This window comes from Cinclus cinclus, chromosome 28, assembly GCF_963662255.1.
Source record: "Cinclus cinclus chromosome 28, bCinCin1.1, whole genome shotgun sequence".
Lineage (NCBI taxonomy): Eukaryota > Metazoa > Chordata > Aves > Passeriformes > Cinclidae > Cinclus > Cinclus cinclus.
This window is the reverse complement of record NC_085073.1, coordinates 2,262,031-2,279,114: the sequence shown is the minus strand read 5'-3', so window position 1 is coordinate 2,279,114 and position 17,084 is coordinate 2,262,031. Positions and strand designations below refer to the sequence as shown.

Sequence of the window (17,084 nt, the reverse complement as noted above, 5' to 3'; positions counted from 1 at the left end):
CTGGGACAGTGGGAGGTGTCCCTGCCCATGGCAGGAGTGGCACTGGGTGGGCTTTAGAGTCCCTTCCAACCCAAACCATTCTGGGATTCTGGTACAGTCCTGAATCCATGGAAGAAATTAAAGATATTTCCATCACTTTGAGGGATTCACTTCCACTCTCAGTCTTTACTAAAATTTAAAATTACTATTTCCAACATTTTAATTTTATTTTTTAACCTTGTGAACAGACTTTATTTTTCTTCCTGTAAATTTTGTGCAATATACATCTATGTACCTATAGAACACACCTCAGTAAAAAGGTTGTCATCCATACATTATATTACTTTTTATTTAATGTTATGAAAAATTCCGACAACAGTTTTTGTCCTTAAATAAACATTTCTCCCTCCCCTGCCCTCCCTTCCTAAGCTGACTGGTCTGAAAGAGGAAATTTTATTTAGTTATTTTCTTTTCTTTAAAAAAATAGAAATTACAATCTTACAAGACAGAACATTCAATGAGAACAGAAGCATTTTCCTAAATCTAAAAAGTAAAACATTTCCATAAAACCTGTTGGTATCTACAGGTAGGTGTGTGTGGAGGGGTGGTAAATGGAAATAAAAGGTTTTCCATTTCTTCCTTTCATTCATAGAGATAAAAAATAACGTAAAACCGACTGAAACTTTATATTTTTTCTCTTTTGCACCAACATTCACAAGAATATATATTATATATATTTTTGATCCATCTTTATACACAGTGTGAGGGTTCTGTGGGTGGAAATGGACACTCAGCTAAACTGCCAGAGCAGACAAACAAACACTAAATTAATCTTGGTCTGGAAAAGAGCCATCGCTGGCAGCTGAGGCTGCCCAGGGCTGTTGGAAAGGAACATCCCATGTTGGGATGGGAACGTCTCCAAGATGCCGAGCACGGAGCACCGGAGCCAGGGGGGCTCAGAGCTCCCAGGCACCCTCCCCACAGGCCACAGGGGAGAGTGAAAATCTCCCTTTTCCGGGCATTTCTGCCCAGGCTTTGTCGTTTGCCCTCTCCCTGTGAACGCGAAGCTCTGGGTGGCCCAGTGGGGGTGAGGGACCTTGGCATAGCCCTGGCGAGCCCAAAGCAGGGGCTGCCATCCCTTGTCATCCCTTTCCATGCGTGGCACCTGTCCCAGGCCAGGAATCACCGAATCGACACCGAATCACTTTATCCCCTCCCAAAAAATCATCGAATCAAGTCGGTTCCTTTAAAGAGAACTGAAAAGTGCAGGTTCCCGCAGTTTGGCAGGTCGAGTTACACGTGTTTAATACTTCCAGTCTTCCCTAGGTTCCCACGGGGGGCTCTTATTGCTCAGAATAATCCAGAATCTCTCCCCACGGGATGGATGCTGTGTGGTGAGCCAGAGAAGCGTGGCCGGCAGCAGGGCCCCGCCTGTTCCCGGGTTAAGGTGCTTTCCTGGGTTCTTTGCCGGATGAAATGAAGTCGGTGGCGTTGACCATTGGTGTGTGTTGGCTGATGAATACTGAGGGCAAAAAGAAGGGTGTGCTTTTTTTTTTCCTGTTTTTCCCCAAACGTTTCCAAACAGCCGCGGGCTGTTCCCTGCGAGCGCGGCAGCCCCTGCGAAGAAGCACAGTCGTGTTCTGGGGGTGCTTTTCCTGGGAAGTGAACGGTGCTGGCGGAAATGATGCTTCCAAAAAAAAAAAGGCACAACCCTCTGGACGTAAAAGGCAGTACTGACTTTGTACTCGCTTCTGTCCAAGCTTTGGAGAGGGCAGGAGAGGAGCTGGGCACATCCCCACGCCGTGGACGCTGCGCTGGACAGCGACTCATTGGCACTGGACGTCGCGTGGGGCCGTGGGACAGCCAGCAGCCTTTTTCTGGAGACCTGGCTCCAGCAGAGAGGGAGCCAAGGCTGGTGGGCTCCTATCTACTCCCAGGAGCAGTTTGGATGTGGTCAGCAAACCCAGGGAGCTCAGGACTGCACGTGGTGGGCGGCAGCTGCCGGGGAGGAACGCGGTCCCACATTTCCCTCTGCCTTCGAGTGGAGCAGAAATCCCATCGGCTTCCTGGGGAGTCTTCCCTCATCAAGGTTGGTCCATGGTCTTCCCTAGGAGGTCTTTTTATAAAAGCAGGAATATCCCTCACATCACTAAGAAAGCTGCTCGTTTAAAGGGTGCAGTTATGGATCCAAAGGTTTTGGCTCAGGCTCGGGGATGATCCGAGCTGCCGCAGGATAGGATTGGGTGCACGAGGAATCAGCACAAAGCAGGAAAGGGGCTTGGGATTTTAGCCCTTTGTCAGCAGAAACTGGGGCTGCCTCAGAGCAGATTTTTCCCTTGTAGTTTTTTGGCATTTGCTGCAGCGGGAGCAGGAACGGGGATGGAAAAATCCATCTGCAGAGCCACAGTCTCTCAAGCATCCCCTGCTGCTGTGGCCTAGAACAGCATCACCCCACAAATCTTACCCTTCATCCCTTTTTGAGTCTCCCAGAAGGAGCAGCAGGTCCCAAATACCACATTCCTTCCAACCACCCTTATTCCTTTCACTTCCCCTTGACTCCAAGAGGCAGTTTCTCCCCCTAAAAAGCTCCTAAATCCTGCTAACTCAAGAACAACCCCCAAAATAACAGTTTTAGGGAGCTCATTGAGGGGAAAGCCTGGGTCCAAGTCAACCTGTAGCAGCAGGCAGCCACATCTGGGCTCCTGTGTGTGGTGTGGAAAGGGAGAACCTGGGAATGGGACCAGCTGTGGGCTGGGTGGAGGAAGGGTCACAAACCTTCTCTGGGTGCTGAACCATGGGGCAGTTTTAATGGGATTGATAAGAGAACTCCACACAACAGCGGCACCCAGAGAGCCACCACTGGTCAGCCACCATGGGGACAGGGACAGCGCAGGAACCCCTCCAGTGGCCTCTGGGGTGGGATGGCCAGGATTTGGACTCTGGCTCACAGCCCTGGAAAAGCTTTTGGGATGCACAAAGGTGGCAGGAGGCAGGTGAACCTGCTGAACCAGCTTCGCAAAGTCGGGTGGTGGCCCAGCTGGATGAGGAGCTGGCTGGAAATTTGGGAAAATGCTGCGGTGGAGGGCATGAAGACCCTGTAAAACTTTTCCCCTGCTGCACTGGGCATCTTTTCCCTCAAACCAGCCTCCTCCACAGGAAAATCCTGTGCTGAATCCCCCACCAGCCACAGCCAGACCTTTCTTGGCCAAGCTCCCAGGGGCCCGCTGCACCCGTGGGAGACGAAATAAAGCAAAGGATCTGTCTTTTCCCTCTCCTCAGCTCCAGCCCCAACCCGACCCAGCCGAGTCAGCATTGCCCCTTCTTTATCCCATGCCTGGTGTCTGGGTTAAAAAAACCCAATAAAATAAAAATAATAATTAAAAAATAAAGAAATAAAAATCGGAGGTGGAGAGTGCAGCCGGGACAGCAGGAAGGGCACTCCCTCCTCCCGTGTCACCGGGAGCAGCCGGTCCCTCACCACTGCCAGGAGCATCTCCTCTCCCGAGCAGAGATTTCACATTCATTTCACTGGTATGGCAAAGTCCATTTGCTTTTTCCTTCAAGGTGCTTTACATTCAAGAGCTATTGCAATCCACAGCGAGGAGATGGGGCCAGGGAGGCACCGCAGCCCCCCGCCCTGGGGTTCTCTTGAGTTTGATTATTTGATTTAAATTAATTGCCCCAAACCTCTGAAGTGCAGTTTGTCTCCAAGTTTTGGGGAACTCGAAGGGGGCCGCTGGCTCCCGGCCTTAGCTCTCCCGGGGGTCGCTGTACTGAAGCTCCGAGTTGAAAACCTCCTTATAGAGAGGGGGGAAGTTCATGGCAGTCTCGGGGTGCAGGAGCCGGAAAAATTCCAGCTTGTCCAAGTGCAGGTTGCAAATGGTCTTCATCAAGGGCAGCTTGGAAACCATCTGCAGGGAGAGAAGGAACTGGTGACCACTGGGATACTGGGTGTCATGCCACTGTTTGCCCTCCCCTGGGTACAAACAGGGGTTTTGGGGACTACTGGGTTCCCAGCTGGTGTCCCTTGCACTGCTGTTCCCCTTTCCCTGGGCACAGCAGGTAGGTTTGAGGATCACTGGCTTTGCCTGGCATTGGAGTACCAGCAAAAACATCAACAACTCCCCACCTTTGGGCAGCCTGGTGGCAACCTGGCCTCACCCCCAAACCCACATCTTTCCATGGGAGAAGGGGCTTCTCCCCACCCCAGCTCTGTCTAGGTCACAGCATTCCCAAATTGGCTAATTCTGCCTAAAGAAATCCCCACTTCCTGATGCACTGCCAGGTTCAGCAGCACAGTACTACCTTCTGCCTGCACCACAATGGAGATTCACAGTCCTTGGAAGGAGAAATTCTTCTCCTCCTCTGACAGGTTTGAGATCGTGCTCTCCAAAATGCCTGTGTGTGGCTCAAGAGCTCTGGCACAGCCACGTCCCCCAGCTCAGACAACCCTGGCACCCCTGGCTGGGTTTCCTGTGCCATTACCTTCGAGAGCTTGTCCTCAGCGGAGTGTTTCTTCTGGATCTCATGCTGCAGGGCCACATAGATCTTGTCCTGGAGCTTTTGCACCTTCTTGGATTCCGTCAGCCACGGGCGGTCTGTGGGAGAGGAAGGACAGAGTCACCACAGGGTCAGAGTCACCACAGAATCTCTCCCAGGCACAGGGCAGTGGTCCCTGGCTCTTTTAACCCTTCCTGCTCCCCAGGAAGGTTTTGGGGACACTTTGGCTCCTCTCTGTGCCCCCCACCCCACCATGGGTGACACAGTTCCTCTCCCCACCAAGGAGATTTGACAGATACATTTTTTTCCCCAAGTTCCTTTCCCAGGAATAACAGAAATCATCCACCAAGGAAGCAGTGCTGAGGTTTATGGGGTCAGCTCTCCCCACAGGACATCCCCAGATATGGGGCCCTCTCCAGGGCCCCCCAGTACCTGGGGAGAGCAGGACAGCAGCAGTGAAGAGGGCGAGCTCCTCATCCGACAGCTGCAGGCGGCACAGGGTCCTCCCCAGCTCGAAGATGGCACCGATGAGGTCGTCACAGCCTGAGCAGGGGACAGCAGGGACATGTCATTGTCACTGCTCTACCCACCCATCAGCAGAACCCGGAGCTTGAAGGTTTTGGGAGATGAGATGGGTGGAGGGGGGGTCCCGGACACTCACCTGGCTGGGAATTCCAGCCTTGTCTGGACTCCAGAGAGACAGGAGAGGGACAGGGAGAGGAGGGAGAGGATAAAAACAGGATAGGGGGTGGAGAAGGGGGAGAAAAGGGGGAGAAGAGGGGGAGAGCCTCGAGGGAGGGGCAGCTTGGCAGTTCTTACCGAGAGATTTGAACATCTGCATCCCACCAAACTTGCCCTCGAAGAGGATGGTGTTGTTCAAGGGATTGAACGCGCGGATCATGCGGATCAGGAGCACCTCGAGGCAACCTGATGTAGGCAGAGAGAGCGCAGACGAGGGCAGGGCAGGGCAGGGCAGGGTGGGGAAGGTCAGGGGGTTTTCATCACCCCAGGACCAAATGTAAGAAAAAGGAAAGCCCCCAGTGCACATTTGCAGTCCAGATTGTTCATTCCCAAGAGCAGAATGGGTATTTCAACAAACCCAGGTTGGGTTTTTGGGATTGTTTGGGGGTTTTTTAGGTGTCCAATTGTGACCACAATATTTCACCAAAGGGAAATATTATCCAGTCATTCGCAGCCAGGCACAGAGAGACCGAGGTTATGGTAGAGCACCAAGAGAGAGGAAAGGATGAAAATAAAATAAATAAAAAGAAAATGGAAGGAAGAAATGAAAGAATGAGTTAAACTCCAGTGCATCAGGCAGGCCAGCTCTGGCTTTGGGGTACAGCACCCCACTGGGACACTGGCATGTGTCCCCAGTCTGGGTGCTAATCTCAGCTCCCCAGCTCTGACATATTAGAAACTGTGAGAGTTTTCCAGTGTTTTGGGGATTTTGCACATTCAGCTCCCTGGCCTGGGCACGGTATCACCAGCTTGGGCAGATGGAAGGGTGGGAGACGTGGGTGTGCGCTGCCATCATCATCCTCCTCTTCCCAGTCTCTTGCTGGGAGAATAGGCCAATCCTTTTCTCTCAATCCTCCCTGCTCCTGTTTGAGTTTGGCACCCCTTCTCCCAGAGGAAAACCTTCTGTTCTCATTTTCATCCCAGTTTCTGGGTGACATTTGGAAGAGGGCGGCCATGGAGAAAAGCCTCTGCCCAAGGCAGCCACCCCCCACGTGCCCCCCTTCACCATCGACCTTAAATGTGACTTTCAGCTCCTTCCAGCCCAGCACCTGCTCCCCCAGCACTGGGAGAACTGGGGCAGCAAGGGAGGGGACCCCCAAAAGGAAAGCACCAGCCAAGAGAAGAGATGGATTTGCTTCTGGCCCCACAGCTGCTGCTCAGGAGAGGTGGGGATGGGAGTGGGACAGTGGGGACACAAAGGGGGGTGGCAGGCACACAAGGGGGGTGGTGGGCTCCCCCCTCTTACCGGCTTTCAGGAGGATGATCTGGTCATTCTGGCAGAGCTCCATGAAGCCGTCGATGCGCTTGGCGAACTCCACCACGTACTGGATGGCGTTGGAGATCTGCAGCGAGCACTGCTGCCACATGGCCTCGCAGCTCTGTGGCACAGTAGGGACATTCTCAGGGGGTGCTGACAGCCCAGCACCCCAGTTCTGTACCCCCAGGGCAGGGGTGAGACCCCGGTGCTGTGCCATCCACGGGGGATGGTGGCATTAGGACACATGGGATGTGAGCTGCCACTGCTAACTCCCCCTCTGGGCAGCTCCCAAAGCACTGACAGACCCTCCTCACCTTCCTCCCCACCTCAGCATAGCCCCAGGGGACACTGCCTGTGGCAGGAGGCTGTGACAGTGGCACTCACCTTGCTCTGCAGGGCACGGACCTCCTCAGGGGAGTAGAGGCTCCACGCCAGGCGCTTGAGCTCCTCCGTTGTGTACTGGCACGTCTCCAGGTGTGACTTCACCACGTTCTGGGCCACCCGATCTGCAAGGTGGGGACAGTGGGCAGTGAGACCTGGAGACCCCAACCCTGTCATCTCCTCTGGGGCTGCTGGGGCTGAGAGCTGGAGGGGTGATGGGGCCCTCACATGGTGTCACGGGGGTGTGAAGACAGATGGGGCAGCAGGGGCTGAGCCTAAAGCAAGCAAGGGATGTGCCACATGACCTTGGGTGTGCTGAGCTCCATCAGGGAGCCTTGGGGCTGCTCCAAGAGCTGAGGCTGGGCTCACTATCTAGAATCCCAGGCTTGGGTTTGAAGCTTAAATCCCATCCACTTATTCATCTTAAATGTCATTCCAACCCTCTGCCATGGGCAGGGACACCTTCCCCTAGACCAGGTGTGTGTCCCCAGGTCTGGGTATGTCCTGCAAGGTGCTGGGGTGGCCCCATGAACCATCCTCAGAGCCACACACACCCCACACATGCCCGACACCACACTGGCACTCACCGATCTCCAGGACAGAGATGTCAGGGGGCAGCTGGGCACCCTCCAGTGCCCCGTGTGCCAACAGCGCCGGCTCCAGCATCAGCTCATAGATGGACTCCTGCTTGATGAGCGTGGCATCAGCCACGTCCAGGCTGGACTGGTCGGGCGAGGGCTGCGCCGAGGTCAGCAGGTCCAGGTTGTAGTAGGTGCTGCTGCCATCGGGAGTCAGGGGGAAGTCAAAGAGGAGCCCGTCTGACAGCGTGGAGATGTCGTCCAGGTCCGAGAGGCCGCTGCTGACGCTCGTGGTGTAGACACGGCTCAGGGGCTCGGGCTCATCCTTGGTGCCGCCGCTCTGCTCCTGGCTCTGCTGGTGCTTCTGCACCTCGGCATAGAGGCTGTCCCGCTGTTTCTTGGACATGCGGCCGAACTTCACCGCTGCCCCGGGGGGAGACGGCGCCGTGTCAGGGCAGCTTCACCCCCCAGGGCAAAGCCACGACCGCCCACTGCCCTGGGAAACATCCTGGCTCCCGGGGGAGTGCCTGGTTTGGGGATCTCTGAGCCCCAAGCAGGGCCGGGACCCCACTGGATGCAGCCCCCCTGCCCCAGACCAACCCTGGGTCAAACCAAACAGAACCCGTTTAGATTTCCCCATGGACAACAGAAAAACACGTCTTGCTTCCCAAACCCTCCTTGTGCCAGGCTGGCCCTGCAGGGGAAGCAGCTTCTTCCTGCGTGCCTGACTCGCTCCGAGGAGGAGCAGGTGGCCCCTGGGGACCCCGGGCACCTCTGGGGCACGACTCACCGTCGCGGGACATGCCCAGTGCCAGGCATTTCTGCAGGCGGCAGTGCTGGCAGCGGTTGCGGTTGGTGCGGTCGATCAGGCAGTTCCTCTGCCGGGAGCAGGAGTAGCTGGCATTGTTCTGCTGGCTCCTCCGAAAGAAACCCTGCCCGGGATGCGACGGGAGGAGTTAGGAAAGTGCCTGGCTGGAAGCCAGCCCCCGCGGCCGCCCCCTGCCCGTACCCGGCATCCCCGGGCCCACCTTGCAGCCTTCGCAGGTGATGACACCGTAGTGAATCCCTGAGGATTTGTCTCCGCAGATCTTGCAGGGGATCACCTCGATTTGGGCTGTGAGGGATGGGGAAAGGGGAAACCACGGTGGTTAATAATGGTCACTGCTGAATGTCACTGTCCATGACAGCTGCGGGCTGGCTCAGCACCTGGGGAAACTGAGGTACGAGAGATGGACCCACTGGCAGCTCAGCTCTTCCCACAGATTCCACAAGGATTCTTGCACCTCAAAGAGGTCCCTAAAAGGTTCACACACAGTGAACCTCCATCCCCCAGCAGCAAGAGACAGGGTAGGAAAGCCCTTGGATCTGGGAGACCATGGAATGTTTCTGCCCCAGGCTGCCTGGGACCCTGTTTTGGAATCATTCCCCTTATTTTTCAACTGATGTGTGCACCAGGACAGGGACAGTTTTGGCACAGGAACCATCCCCACCGCTGCAGCTGCTGTGCTGCTGCAGGTCTGGACCAAGTAGAGGGTCTGCCCCCCCCCGCCTCCTCAGCAGCTCCTCTGAGACCCAGGACCAATATAGCCATCCCCATCTCAAGGTCCCGGCCCCCTTCCCCCCACAAATCCGCTTCCCTTCCCACTTCTGCTTCGCTGGCACTGAGCTGCTAATAGGCTTCGTCCTCCTCGTTTTCCAGCTGCCCCAGATCTGGGCTGGCTCTGTCCTCCCGACCCACGCGGGGGGGGAATGCACGGCACCCCCAGGACTCGTACGTGCCTCCCAGCATCTCTGCACCCTCTAATCCCCTCTCCAGCCCCCGCACCCCCCGGCCAGGCTCAGCCTGGCGTCGCTCTCGAGGGTGCTGGGCAGCCACCGCCACGCCAAAATAACCCCCACGGCCAGATTATGGTTATGTCCAATCTCCTGGGCCAGTGCAAATCCCCAGTCGGGTAATTCCCTTCTGCCTCTCTTCTCCCCTGGGAGCCATCGGCTCTGCTCAAGGGATGTGTTTTGTAGGGCCACCTCTGTGAGTGACAGTCCCAGTGCTCGGCCACTGCCAGCTGCACCCCGGCACCTCACAGGATCCTGGGGTCCCCTTGTTGCTTGGGGGAGGCTGGGATGGGGCAGTGAAGCCTCACTGGGCAGAGGAGCAGCCGAGGTGCCATTGTTCCTCCAGGGATGCCATTGATCCCTCAGGGATGCTCAATCCCCCAGGGATGGCACTGCTCCCTCCTACGGATACTGTCAGTCCCTGAGGGAAGCCATCCCCAGGTATCCCAAGGATGCTATTAGTACCCCCAGAGATGCCATCACTGTGTCCCCCGGGGCAGATTTGCTTTTGGCCGCTCTGGGGAAGGACTCACTCCAAATCCAGGTGTAAGCAGAGGGATGGATCCCTCCTGCATCCTTTGACTCACTGATTAACCCAATGCCTCACATGCACCAGGTGATTTTGGGGCTTACCCCTCCTTCCCCAGGCTACTGAGCTGAACTTCTCCCAAGGCTGTGTGTTGTCCTCCGGCTCGAGGGGGTCACATCCCATCCCTGCTCCTCCCCACATCCTCCGCCAACACCTCTCCGAGGTTCTGGGCCTGGGAGAGCAGAGCTGATTTCCCCGCGGTGGGCAGGGCAGGGATGAAGATGTCCAGGGCATCCTCAAATCCCCCGCAGCAGCACCAACACTGCAGCCTCAGGGCCACCCCTTTCGCAGGCATGGGTGGAGGCACCAGGAGGGCCATGTGCGGCCACCCCAAATCACCACCCAGATCTGGTGACCAAGACACCCCCCAGTCCCCTGGATCCCGCTGCCATCTCCCCCCACCCTGCCGGACAGCAGGGACCGCTTTTCTCTCCAACACCCTGCCCCGAGGCCTGTCCCGGGATGGGCCCGAGGTGGTGGCATGGCGGGGGGCACAGGGAGGGGGTGCCACCCCCGGCAGGAAGCGGCGTCGGCTCGTTATGCAACGTTAATTGCAGCCGCCGGCAGCGCGGGTGATGCATCGCGGGCGCCGCGCCCTCACGCCCGCGGCCGATACTCCGGTACCCGGAATTACCGGCACCGGCAAACACCGCGGCTCAGCACGGCCCGGTACCCATCCAGCAGAGCCCAGCGACGCCAGCCCACAGTGCCCCAAAAGCTCCAGCGATCCCAAAGGCTTCGTGTAATGCCGATGGGATCCCAAATCCCCCCCCGCACCGGAGGGGAGCCCCCGAGAGCCCCGCGGAGCTGGAGCTGAGGGTGATGGTGATGGCGATGATGCTATGCTGGTGAAGGAGAAACCCCGACCACTCACCGTGTGCCCGCAGCCTTTTGGGGCTCTAATTACCATCCTGCTAATTACACGGCTATGGCTGCCGCTGGCACCTGACCCGCTCGTAAGACGCTCGCCCCAAATAACTGACGTGGAGATAGGGCCATAACCTGGCGATGGCAATTACAGCCCGGCACGGTTAATTGCTGCCCTGATTGTAAACCCGGCTGAATCACCGAGTCGGCTCCTTCAGTGTCCCCTCGTGCCGGAGCCATGGACCCCCAAGGCGGCTGAACCAAGTCACCATCTCCCCTGCGACCCCCGAACACACTCCTGGGGCAAATCCAGAAGGATGAGAAGGAATGTGGGTGCGCGGGGGCGGGGGGGGGGGGGGCGGGGCACGGCAACTGCTGCGTTCCCCAAATCTCACTGTGATCAGGGAAAACATCGCAGTAGATCCCAAATCCTGGATATTTCTCCACCCCAACCACCCCTCGCCCCATGCCTCAGTTTCTCCACCAGAGAATTTGGCATCTCCTCCAACCACAACCGTACCACCATTTAGGAGGAGGGTGGGGGGCACCTCTTCCCCCTCTGGGGGAGGAAGCAGGGAATCTCCACCCTGGGGCCGATAGGGCTAAAATAGGGATCAGGATAAAAGAACCAACAAAAGGGTTAAAAATATAATTAATAATGATCTCTAGCCGGCAATTAAAATGTCCCGGCGGTGGTATTTGCTCTCCTCCCACTGTAAACACTTCTTGCCCAACTCCCGGCCCGCTGCCACCGGCCAGCCCTTATGTAAGTGGCCCTGTGGCACGGTCCGGCCACGGGGCCCGGCCATGTCGGGGTGATGGCCCCCGGAGCGGCGGCTGCGCGTGGCCCCGCGGTTGGAGCCATCCTGTCCCACTGACACACTTTCTGCCCGTGGCCACGCGCGCTTGTGTAACCACGGCCGTTAACCCTGCCGAGCCCGCGGCCACTCCGGGACCGGGCTGGTGCTCAGGGTGGCACCCCGACCTCCCGCCACCGGGAGCTGGGATTTTGGGGCATTTTGGGGTGATACCTCCAGCTGAGGACACCTATTTTCCACGCTGAGCTGCAGCTCCAGGTGAGGGACACAGGTCTGTCCCTGCACAGTGGCCAGGTCGCCAGTCACTCCCCAGACCCAGCTGTGTGTGTCCCCTCCAGCCCAGCACCAGTCACGCTGACCCCAGACCATGCTGGAGGCTCCGGTGGTTTCGGCAGAGCCAGAACCGCCCTTCCCGGAGCAGGAATCGGCCTTGGTGCCACGCCACGCCGGCACACCCTCCTCTCCATCGCCTCCACCCCAAGGGCGGGCAACACTTGCACCCCAAAACAAAACAAGGCAGGCCCTGCAGGATGCAGCCGCGGGGGGGCCGGACCCCCCCTCTGTGGTGCGGGGAGGATGATGGCCCCATCCTCCTCCTCCCATCCCTCCTCTCAGCCATATGATCTCACTGCTCTTGGGGAATCACCCAAAAACCCTCAGCACCCCATTGAGCCTTAGGATGTGACCCCACTGCTGCTGGAGGCAGCATAACTGGCTGCAGGGCGAGGACTTGCATGTTTTGGGGTGCACTGGCAGAACCCTGCACAATCCCCCAAACAGTCCCCCAGGGTAAGCCTGCACAGCTGTCACCCCACAGGGGCAGAATATGGCCACCCCTTCCCCTGGGGGCCACATGAGGCCATGCTGTCCTTGCTGGAGGTAGCGTGGTGACCATCCCAGCTCTGAGTATTTCAGAGGTGGCTCCTCTGGGGCCATTCCTGCCCCAAATACCCCCTGGTGCTTCCCCAGTGCCCTGGCTCATTACCCAGTGAACCTGCTGGGAAAGCAGGTCCGTGCCCCATCCCTCTGCCAGGCTCGATCAATGCTGCAGGGCAGACACCCCCGGTAATTGTCAGCAGCCCTGCAGCCCCCACCGGGTGCCCCAGCCCCAACCAGGGCACTGAGGTGCTCCAATGCTTTGCCTCCACCACGTCTCCCCTTCCAGGGGGACTCAACATTCCCTGGTGCACCCAGAGCAGGGAGAGGAGGATGAGTCCAGGCTGCACAGGGACATGCAGGGGCCCACAGGGACATGCAGGGACGCCCATTCCTGCCCTAAACCCAGGCTCTGCTCTTGCATCCCCTGCAAAAACCTCCCAGCCCCGGGAGTGACTGCTCTTCCCCACAGGCACCATCCACAGTTGTGTTTTGCTGCCGGGGTGGGAATAATAAGGAAATAAAGGGAATTATCATCCCTTTACATCTGCTGTTGGCTTTAAACAGCCTCCAGTGCTGCAGCGCTTCAGGGTCTCCCAGCACCCTGGCACTTCGGCCATCACTGCCAAAAAATCCCATTCCCATCCATGCACCCCGGGGAAACCCAAACAAGCCAGGCTCATGCCGGGCATTCACAGCCCCAGCTCCAAGTGGGGCAGCACTTCACCGGCAGCACCGGCGCCAAGTGGGCAGTAGGAAAAATTTAGATGACACAACCATGGGCTGGGATACTGGACAGGGAACTGCTTTCCTAACTGATTAGCAAATATTTCCTGGAAACTTTGGGCCAGAACAGCTCTCAGCTGCTCTTACCCTGCCCTGGGGCAACCCCTGGCCACCTTCCCTTGCAGGCACGCGAACGGAGGTCTTGCATTCTCCCCAGTCCCCAGCAAAGTGCTATTTTCCCCTGTCCCGTGGTGCAGCATGTGCCCCCAACGGGGAAATCGTGGCGCCGGGTGGGGGAATGTGACTCCCCCAGGGCCGCCCGGCTCCTGCCCGGGCTGCTCCGGTTCAGCAGCTCCGGTTCAGCAGCTCCCGTGCCACGCAGCTCCGTGCCAAGGCCAGCCCCGCGGGCAGGACGTAGCCCTTTGCACTTTGCCTGGTGCAGAAGGGTGGCAAAGGTGAGGCAGCGGGGAGGGGGACCTGCCAGCCCGGGGTGGGGACAAACCGGCCTGCGGTGGGAGAACCCCTCCGGCACTGCTGCTAAACTGGGGGGAATTATCTCCCTAGGGCTAAAAAAAGGCAGGAGAGCAGCTCTGCTCGCCACATCCGATAAACCGGTCTGATTTAGACATTAGCAGCTCTTTAAATAGCCGCAGCGAGTTCAAAGTTAAACGTGACAGGGAGCAGGGACAGGGACGTTGGGCTGCGGGCAGCGACCACAGGCCCCCCACCGCTGCTCTTCCCTCTCCAGGTGCTGACTCTCCCTTGGGGTTATCAGGGTGGGGGGGGTCCCAAATCCTGTCTGGACGCCTCAGGACCCCATAAAGCCAGCGGACAGTTTTCTCCTCCAGGCTTGTCTTTTGGGAAGCGGCAGACACGGGTATCCCCGCGCTGTGGTACCCGGGACAGGCGCAGCCGTCGTGCGGGAGGGCCGGTGGGTGCCGGCCGCCCTAGCGTGTGCACGCCGCCGAAACGGGCAGGGAAGCTCCTCCTCCGCCCTCTCTGATTTTTCCAATGACAGATCTAGGTCACTAGGACAAGTCGCAAAGGCTGCCGAGCCACCGCACGCTCCTCGCCACGCTGCTTGCAAAACAAGTGAGCAGGAGGGCTGGAAACCGTATAGGATTATACAAGGCAAAGCCTCTTCCTCGGCCCCGGCGCAGCCGCGGCGCAGGGAAGGACAGGAGCGAGGAGCTGCTGTGGCCCCCGGGGAAATGGGGCAGAGCGGTGGCGGTTTTGGGAAGGAAAATGGAGATTGAATCAATTTGGCGTCGCCATGCGGCATTTGGGCTTCGAGAGAGATGAGGACGTAGGACTGCGGGAAAAAACGCCCGACTGGGGGGGAATAGTGGGATATCAGGAGGGTTTGGAACTAAATTAGGGTCAACATCAGCAATTCAGGGGGGAAAGGAAAAATAATTTTTAAAAAGGAAAAGTTCGCCCAGTTGCTAATTAAGCCGGTGCTGGCTGTGTAAGTGCTACGTGAGACGCAGGCGTGTTCGTAATTAGACAGGCATTAATGCTTCCCTCCGTCCTAATAAAGGTGAAAACCCAAGATGTCGAGGGGCAGGAAGGCGATGTGGGGGGCTTGCCTCGCCCTCCTCACCCACCCCGGCCCCACCGTTACCCAAGAGTGCGGCGGGGGCAGAGCCGCAGCACCTGCGGCTCAGGGAGGAAGCAGGATTTGAGGAGCTAGAGATGAACGTCCTGGTACCCACACCCCAAAAGGTGCCTAAGGACGTGCACCCCCAAAACACACCTATGGAGGGGCACGAAGGAGTCCTGGCAGGGCGAAGGGCTCGGGAAAGGCAGGGGATAATGGAAAAATTATTTAAAGGAGGATGAAAATCTCAGCCCACGGTGCAGCGCGCTGGGCACAGAGCTGAGTCCGGCCACCGCTGCGTCACCATCACCAGGCCCCGCTGGATTGTCCCGCTGGAGCCTTCCTCCCTCCATCCTCCTCCTCCCCACCGCCTGCTTGGCAAAGCAGAGGGGTGAAAAGTAGGAATTGCCTTTGGTAACGGGTAAAAAAAACCAGGCAGGTGCTGGCGCAATTCACCCCTGCCCTGGACAAGTGGCACCCAAAATTGCACCTAATCCCTTGCCCATCCCTGCAGGAGCCTCCCAAACTGCCCCCCATGTTGTGGGGAGGAGGAAAAGGGGGAAAAAAACTACAATAAATCCAGCCCTGGTGGGAGCAACATATTGAAGAGGAGATTAAGGGGTTTAGTGCGGGGAAAAGCTTAAGAGTGCGTCTAAGCCGGCGTCGGAGAGCAAAGCAAAATAAACAAGAATTTTATTCCTAACGAAGGGGGGAGCTGGAGAAGGCGGAGCGGCCCCGGCGGGGCTGGTGCGGGTTCCCCCCCTTGTCCCGTTCCAACGAGGCTGGTGCGGTCCCCCCGTGTCCCCAGTGGGGCTGGTGCGGGGTCCTTCCCATCCCTTCCGCGGGGCTCATACGGGTCCCCTCGTCCCCTTCCAGCAAAGCTGATGCGGGCTCCCCCTTGTCACTGTCCGGGCTGACACAGAGTCCCCCCGTCCCTCACCGGCGGGGCTGATGCGGGTCCCCCGTATCCCCGTCCGGGCTGACGTCGGGTCCTCCCCGTCCCCCTCTGCCAGCCTGACTCGGGTCTCCCCGATCCCCACCGGGACCAACTTCTACCTCTGCCCACCGCAGCCCCCAGCCCCCCGGACCCACCTCGCATCGTGTCCGCCGCGGTCAGGGCGCCGGGGGGCGCATGGGGCGGCGCGGGGGTCCGGAGCGGCGCGGTGCGCGGCGGGGAGCGGCGGCACCGGGAGGCACCGGGCGGCACCGGGAAGCACCGGGCGGCACCGGGCGGCTCTGGCACCTGCCCCTCCGCCGCGCCGTGACCCACTTCTGCCCGAGCATGCGGCCGTTCACATGACGAGCCCGCCCCGCCCCCCCCCAATCGGTTTCACTTCCAGCCCCACCTCCTGCCCTTCGTCCTCCTCCTCCTCCTGCTCCATCCCCATCCCCGCCGCTCCGCCGCCCGGTGCTCGGCGCTGCGCGGGCGCTGCCAGCGCCTCCCCGGGACCGGGGTCTGCTCGACCCCTGCCCGGCTGTGGCCGCGGGGCGCTCGGAGCTGCCCCCGGGGCTGCCCGCCCCCGGGAGGGCCGTGCCGGCGCCCGTCCTGCCCCGGCTCGCCCAGGCACGGGGCCGGCTGCGTGTCCCGCTGAATCACCGCTCCCTTGCTTCACTTCGCTCCCGTGCAGCCCCGCTATCACCGACAGGGACCCCGCTCGGCGCGGGGACCCCAAAAAAAAACCCGGCAGGACAGGACAGGACAGGACAGGGCGGGGGCCTCTGCCGAAGGGCAGCACCAGGCACTGGCGGGGTGTGGGGAGCACGGGAACACCCGTGCGGCTGCCCACTGTGTCCGTGCCAGGGTGTCTGGGGGCACATCCCACCTGGCAGACCTGCGGGTCGGGAATGGTGTCATGGAAGTAGTGGGAAGCTTTGAAGGTGGCAGGGAGGCTTTGCCACCCTGTCCTTCATGCTGGGATACGCACAGGTGGTTTTGGGGCCCAGGGCTGCACCCTGGATAAAGGGACTCTTGGACATTCTTCCTATGACGTGCAAAGAGATGGTGGCTCTGGACCACGGAACGTGACCTTGCCATGCATATCTCAAGATGTCAGCATGGGACAAAGTCCCCTGGCTGGGGTTTGAGGTGCACCTGGTCACCAGAGTCACCCTGGTGCCACATCACAGGGGTGGAGGCAGTTGGTCTTGGTAACATTGGGCCAGGGCTCAGGTCAGTGTTCAGCAGTGCCAAGAGGTGCCCGGGGAAAGCGGCGCTGGCCTGGACACCTGATGTGTGTGGAGAAGGCTTCTACCATAGGCATGAGCACAACTCCCACTGCAGACATGGATCTGGCATCCACCATGGGTGTGGACCTGGCATCACCACAGGCATGGATGT

General features: G+C 58.7%; 1 protein-coding gene across 1 annotated transcript; it reads right to left on the bottom strand.

Annotated features, from left to right (window-relative positions):
• Positions 1–3,728: 3,728 nt before the first annotated feature.
• Positions 3,729–8,361, bottom strand: LOC134054322 (nuclear receptor ROR-beta-like). Its single transcript, XM_062509985.1, has 8 exons — positions 8,228–8,361; positions 7,447–7,860; positions 6,863–6,984; positions 6,467–6,599; positions 5,299–5,406; positions 4,912–5,022; positions 4,465–4,577; positions 3,729–3,890 (listed from the first exon to the last, which is right to left on the bottom strand). The coding sequence occupies exons 1-8, from the start codon at positions 8,238–8,240 to the stop codon at positions 3,729–3,731; spliced, it is 1,176 nt and encodes a 391-aa protein (XP_062365969.1). The 5' UTR covers positions 8,241–8,361.
• Between the last annotated feature and the right edge of the window lie 8,723 nt (positions 8,362–17,084).